The sequence below is a fragment of the Palaemon carinicauda genome, chromosome 29, assembly GCF_036898095.1.
Source record: "Palaemon carinicauda isolate YSFRI2023 chromosome 29, ASM3689809v2, whole genome shotgun sequence".
NCBI classification, from domain to species: Eukaryota; Metazoa; Arthropoda; class Malacostraca; order Decapoda; family Palaemonidae; genus Palaemon; species Palaemon carinicauda.
In genome coordinates this window covers 9,525,237-9,532,407 of record NC_090753.1, presented here as the reverse complement: position 1 = coordinate 9,532,407, position 7,171 = coordinate 9,525,237, and the positions used below count along the sequence as shown (strand labels likewise).

Sequence of the window (7,171 nt, the reverse complement as noted above, 5' to 3'; positions counted from 1 at the left end):
GGGATGATGGCCACATTCTGTTCACAGACTCCAGAGAACTGAACCTCTTTCCGGACCCGACTTTTCTTGCCAATAACGAGCTGCCCACTAAGAGATGGGGTCCCTGGAGAATCTGCCCTCTGAAGGAAGAAGCATCCCTCTGCCCAGTGGAATGCCTAAAGGTCTATCTTCGTAGAACTTCAGACTTTAAGGGAGGTCAGCTTTTCAGGGGAGAGACATCTGGTTCAACATTATCCTTGAAACAGTTAAGGGCGAAAATCACCTATTTTATATGCAGAGTGGATCCAGACAGTACACCCGCAGGTCATGATCCGAGAAAAGTTGCCTCGTCTCTGAATTTCTTTCAGACAATGTCGTTTGAAAGCCTTCGTGCTTATACTGGATGGAAGTCATCAAGAGTTTTCTTCAAACACTATGCGAAGCAATTACAGGAAATAAAATTTCATGTGGTGGCGGCAGGCAGTGTTATAAAACCTGCCACTTGATTACTGCGAAGAACAGTGCACTAATTGGGACTTTTAGTGAAGGGTGTATATGATAGACTCGTGAGACATATCATGTTGAGTATTGTGTTTAGTGATAACACTATAGACTGTTCTCTCTACACAGGTGACATTAAGCATAATAGACTGACACAAGTGCCAGGCATACTTATATGCACAGTGTTCCTAGCAACAACAGAATACATAGTGATATTTTATATTTCCCTTAGAGTGGCTAATGTTTTTCCTTTTCAGGTGAAACTTATTTTAATTCCGTTATTACTATTTATGCTTTTATGCAGAATAGTTCTGCATAAAATGTAATTGAATACAACCATGATTTCTATTTTTGTAATGAACAATAAAAGGAATATTTTTGTCCCTTTCGCCTCAAACATTCTAGATTAAGAATAAAGTCAGAGCATCAATGATTCTTTTAATATTTAAGAAAATATTGGGGAACTAAGGTTAAGACTGTTCTAAGCAAACAGGTAAGAACTGATTGTACTTAACTGTTTATTTTACTGAACTAAGGTTTCCTACACGTATATGAACCTGTCTGTCTTTTTTCAACCAGACTTGGGAGGTATCAGTAACCTATACAGAGATATAACATCTAAGTACAAACTATACTTTATGTATATGATGACACTAATATTCAAACTGTTTGCTAGATTGTTCCTTGAACTCACAATCCTCGGGTTTTTTCCTAAGAGTCTACCCGGACTCTTCCCTGTAGGGGGCAGGAAGAACTGACATAGTTTATGATCAGTTAACTGATGTATAACCGTAACATCAAGTGTCTTAGGTCTAGAAGACCAAATAGGAAATATTTATCTCGAGATAACAGCACTATTGAAAATCCACACATACATTAATGCTCTGGTAAACTTCCATCAGGACGACATGGCCTGAGCCCAAAAACGGATTTTGAAGCGAAGCGAAAAATCTATTTTTGGGTGAGGTAGCCATGTTGTCCTGATGGACCCACCCTCTTTTTGACAAAAGGATACTGAATCCCTCCCTATGGTACTGTATCTGTAACACCTACTAAGCTACAAAGAATGGCTTGGTGGCGCCTCGCGGTGGCGATTCGGTGCACTATTTACAGTACAGTAGGAGTGTCGAGAACGTTGCCTCCTTAACGACTCTCCTATATTCTTGCCACTTTTCCCCTCAGAGCGGAAACGCTATTAGGGGTGTAGATAGCTATGAGACGTGTCAAGAATACGTCCTCTGATTACGCAATATCCAATTTTAAGGGATATTCGCTCCAGGAGTTAGAATTCTGGATACCTTTGGTAAATTGTCTGGGATATATCACTGTAGTCAAATATAACCTAGGAAGCTACTAATGAAAGAACTTCCATCAGGACGACATGGCTACCTCACCCAAAAAATAGATTTTTCACTTTGCTTCAAAATCCGTTAATTATATAATATAATATATATATATATATATATATATATACATAATTCATATATATATATATATATATATGTGTGTGTGTGTGTGTGTTTGTGTGTTTGTGTTTGTGTGTGCGTATATTCATTCTTACGAAGCTGGTCTGATATAAGAGTAAATATTTTATTCGTATATTTCATTTGTGTATTTAAGAGGTATGTAACTAGCTCTTAAGGCGAGTTCCACTTTTGTAGGTTTTAGTTATGTGTTTAAATTGAAAAAGATGCTTTTCCTTCATTTAATTGAATTTTCATTTAATTCATTGTTTTTATAAGTATGTTATCTTTAAGAATTACCTTATTATTTCATACACTTTTCTCACGAAGTCTCATGTAAACTATTTTGGTATGCTGTATGATACACACGAGGCATGAACTTGAAGCATTACATTATTTTTATTTTCCCACGTGGTCAGAGAGTGAATTAAAATTCTTGAATTAGATTTACTCTTTTTTTCCAGTATCATGTGAGGAAGGTCGGCTGAGTTAGCTGGAAAAGAGTCGTCATGCAAACAAGGTTAGTACCAGTTCTTCAATTTACTACGTTAGGCAATCTTATGATGCTAGTGCCCTGCCTCCAACATTAAGAAAATTATCTACTAGAAAATTCTAGACGAGGTAAGTCAATATACATAGGACCTAGAAATGCATTAGCTGCAAAAGAAATCCAGCCACTCCCAATGAAAGAGAATAATTTTGCCTGTCATCTCTCTTCTCAAGTGTGTGCCCTCTCAAACGTGAAAAGTGATTTTTATCCAATGTATATTGTGTATATTATTGTTCAAACCTTTGTGAAATTTTTGACATTAATTCAAGTGTAGTGTATTAATGTAGTTACATTTTAGCAAAATATTTTGTAACTGGCCCTACGATATTTAGGTTGAACGGTGATGTGCATCCAAATAATTGCATAACTGTTCTGTAACCTTGTTTGAACCTAAATACTTAGGTATAAGGATTATATATATGTGAATTTCATTACTGTATGTTCATTAGAGTGTTAAAATGTCAACTCCTTTCACTAATTATCCAAATCAAATTATCTTTAAGAGTTAACTACCAGTGAAACAAGTGATTGTATAATTTTTTTTATAGAGCATAATTTTTTGTCTTAGTCTAAGGTTTAATTCAGGTTTGAATTAAAAGTTATTTAATGATGGTGTTAATTTGGAATTGTTGTAATTTTTATAGAATATATTTATTCTTTGTAAAGTGTGTATTATTTTGATTATCTTTATTTTCTTCATTGCTTTGTTCGTATTCCCTGACCAAGAACCGAAGTAGGAGGTTGGTTTTTAATAGTTTACATACAAATTACTCAGTTTTCTTTGGAGTGTAACGTATGGGACCTGTGGATATATATATATATATATATATATATATATATATATATATATATATATATATATATATATATATATATATATATATATATATATATATATATATATATATAGTTTTGAACCATAGATCTTATAAGGTTCTCGGTATATGCAAGTTCTTTTGTTCCTGATTATCACCTCATACCAGTATGATAATCGGTGGAGTACTGTCAGAAAATAAACAATTCAGGGCAAAAATCTCGAAAAGGAGGAAGCTAAGAACACACTAAGCGAAATAACAACACTTTTTTATTACGATACCTCGGCTTAACTTACAAAAAGGGCTCCCTTTAATAACTGGAACAAGGGAGGAAAAGACACACTCGCAAAACAATCCATGAACACATCGACATTGGTCTAGCTAACTTTCTCTCGAGATAAAGAGATAGTAATAAGTCAAAGATAGGAAAAAACAGTTGCTCCTGGGGGAAAATTACGCTATCACACGATAGAAGGAGAATCAGAATAGAAAATAACTTTAAACCTACTAAAATATTACACACAATTACCAAAAACATAATTTGAAACCTATTCTAACTCAGCCAGAGATTTATTCGTGATTACACCAACGAGGCTGTCTATTAAACTGTCCCTTCACAAGAGAAAATGAACACGGGAGAACAGTGGAGTGTCGTCCTCGAGTCTATTACACTCATTCAACAGTTAGTACCCAGAGCGTCCCAAAATAATGATTATGCAATTAAAATATCAGCACATTAGTTGATATTACTCTTTTCTGCGGCGCTAGGAGGCCCCGTAACGATCCCAGGATGCTTGCGGGCTGAAGGTGAGGGCAGATTAAATGTGGTAACTGCACGCAGGTCATAGGCTGATTCAGTAGGCATCTCCATAGAGATTATTGAGGTACCACAAAGTCACAGACGTACACAGCGTCCCCATAGAAAAAGTGAGGTACTGAGATCTTCACAGACGTACAAAGACGTACTGTACACAGCTGTACACAGACGTATCTGTCTTCAGCAGCAAAAAGGATGCCAGACATCCTCTCTTGTGGGACGGTTTCACTATAGTTGGAGGTGAAAACCATAACTCCACGTCACTTGCGGGAGGTGTCGACATCCTGCGACAGATAGCCGAACCATCACCAACAAGTATGAAAAAAATAAGAAAAATTTTACATGGGTGACGTACCAATATAACGTAAATAGCCGTTGAGGGGAGGTGAAAAGGAAAAACCAATTCCAGCCTTCAACAGCCAAATGACAAGCAAAATAACTAAATTAACTAAACTGGACCAAAAAAAGAAAAAAAAAAAACCTTTCTACCCTGGACAGGTAGCGTGGATAAACTCTCCCGCTATAGGTAGCGTGGTGTCATATGTGTTACGTTCACTTCGGGCGCTTATACCTACTTACCATTATGACCTTTTTTTTCTTTTTTTTTTAGTTTAATAATTTGAAGAGTTTTCTTTCAATTGATGAAAAAGAAAAAAATCCTGAATATAAAAATAACACTTCACTCACAAAATTAAGAAAATAAGTATACAAATATAAATTTGTTCAAATAACAGGAATTGTACACTTAAAAATAATGAACTTTATTAATTCTAAGTATTTTCTTGAAAGTAGAAGAGTTGCTCAGTTGATTGATATAAAGACATTGAGGATTAGAGCAAAACTGCAGAATCCGTAAAAAAAAAGAAAAAGCTGTGAATTTTTTTTTTACACAAAATCACTAAAATTTTTGGTGTGAAAGGAATGCTATATTTATTGTAGTAATACTTATTGAATCTGGAAAATTTTTTCCAAAAGTCATCTACAATGATCCTAGATGATGGCAAAACAATAAAAAAAATATATCTAGTAACTATAAACTGGAAAAGAATGGCTTGGTTTCAATGTAACCCCTTCCACATGAGATTTACGGAAATGAAAGGCAAATTTAGAGTACTAATAAATGATGGATATGCATGAAATTTTGACAAAGTAATCTTAAATGATCCTAGATGAGGGCAAAAATAACTTATAGCAATTAATCAAGTAATAAGTAATAAAGCAGTAATGTAAAATGCAAAACTTTAGCGATGGAATGACTTACCCTCTTTAGGGTAACGTAGTGTCAGATATGCACCAATTTCCACTTTGGAGGGCGATATCCCATAAACACGGCAGAGCAGAGGTGACATATGTGTTGCTTCTACTAAAGCTGGTGAACGACTGACTCTCCCTGGAAAATATGCGAAATAATGTGAGGCGTCGCTGCGCAGGAACCAAATAACGAGTTTTGCGCAGAATCATGGTGCAGATATGACACCATGCTACCTGTCCAGGGTTAAAGGATATCCATAGAAAAATACATCAGAATTTGCGTTATTTACATTACACCTCCCCACCACCAACTACAAAAAATTATTTATTATTTTTTTCAAGTTAAAAGTTAATAAATTGTAGAAAATAGTATACTACAACATTATATCAATACATGACAAAACCTGACAATAGAAAAGTAAAGGTTCACCTCTACTCGAATGAACGGGACAAAACATCTGGAATTATATTATCTTTCCCTGGTACATGCGTTATTAGCAAGTCGAATTCTTGTAATGAAAGACTCCATCTAAAAATTCTCATATTGATTAATGAACTTGATTATTGAAGAGGATTTTTCTTCCTGAAGGTTCTGAAATGTAAAAGTTAAATTATTAAAAATTTCTGAATTACTAGAAAAACTACCAGGATTGACAGACAACTTGTCACAAACTACGTTATCTACCTCTACATTAATCAAAGAAACAGGATCCATATATACTGCTCCTATATCTAAATTTCTACTTATATAAGGTTTTAACAAGGTAAATCCTTCACTAGGATTTTCAATGAGATAATCAACATCATTACACTTTTTTAAGTATTATCCTAGGACCCGTAAACTGTGTACTTAACGGGTCACCTGGAATGGGCAGCAACTCCAGAACTTGATCTCAAGGATTAAATTATTGTTTTTGAGTTCCAATGTCATATTTAGATTACATAACTACCTGATTTTTACATAAATTCTCCTTTGCAAAAACACAAGCATTTTGGAACTTTTCCTGGAGACCAGACAAATAATCCAAAACGTTGACTTCAGCAGCCTCTCCTTCCCAATGTTCTTTCAAAGCCTGTAGAGGACCATTTACACAATAGCCGAAAACAAGCTCAAAAGGAGAGAACCCCAAAGCCTCATTTGGTACAGAACGAATAGCAAATAAAGCAAATGGGACTTCCTTATCCCATTTCTTACAAGTTTCAACATAGAACTTATTCAATACGGATTTCAGGGTTTGGTGAAATCGCTCCACCTGGCCTTGACTCTTCGGGTGATACTGGGTGGAAGTCACATGACAAATGCCCAATTCGTTCATTTGCTTCCTAAAGAAACGACTTATAAATATAGTTCCACAGTCTGACTGCAGTTTCTTTGGTATGCCAAACTTTGTGGAGAAACCAATCAAAGCCTCCAAGACCTTTTTGCCACGAATACTTCTCAGAGGGACAGCCTCAGGAAAGCGAGTCATATTGTCTACTATGGTTAACAAATATTCATTTGCCCTGCGTGTCAGCGGAAGAGGGCCAACTACATCTATGATCACCTTCCGAAAAGACTCCCCATCTGACGGGATCGGAATTAGTGGGGCTTTCGGTACCTTTTGATTGGGTTTCCCCACAAGTTGATACACCTTACATAAAAGCACAAATCGTTTAACATCGGAACGCATCCGGGGACAAAAGAAATAACACGCTATTTTCTGAAAAGTTTTTCGTATCATAAAGTGTCCCACAAGATTGCTCTCATGAGTTAAGGACATTATCTTAATCTTATAACAAACAGGAATTAATAATT

At 35.6% G+C, this 7,171-nt stretch overlaps 1 protein-coding gene across 1 annotated transcript; it reads right to left on the bottom strand.

The window, feature by feature from the left end:
• Positions 1-4,184: 4,184 nt before the first annotated feature.
• On the bottom strand, positions 4,185-6,845 carry LOC137622402 (uncharacterized). Its single transcript, XM_068353015.1, has 3 exons — positions 6,338-6,845; positions 5,387-5,515; positions 4,185-4,336 (listed from the first exon to the last, which is right to left on the bottom strand). Exons 1-3 carry the CDS (start codon positions 6,843-6,845, stop codon positions 4,185-4,187), a joined length of 789 nt encoding a protein of 262 aa, XP_068209116.1.
• Between the last annotated feature and the right edge of the window lie 326 nt (positions 6,846-7,171).

Bases quoted from the DNA above. Each gene is read 5' to 3' on its own strand.
- LOC137622402 (XM_068353015.1), bottom strand. From the start codon at position 6,845: ATGACTCGCTTTCCTGAGGCTGTCCCTCTGAGAAGTATTCGTGGCAAA. The intron at 5,516-6,337 runs GTAAAAATCAGG...CATATTTTCCAG, and splicing joins TTTTGCAAAGGAGAATTTAT to GGAGAGTCAGTCGTTCACCA. The intron at 4,337-5,386 runs GTAAGTCATTCC...CCGTCCCACAAG, and splicing joins ACTACGTTACCCTAAAGAGG to AGAGGATGTCTGGCATCCTT.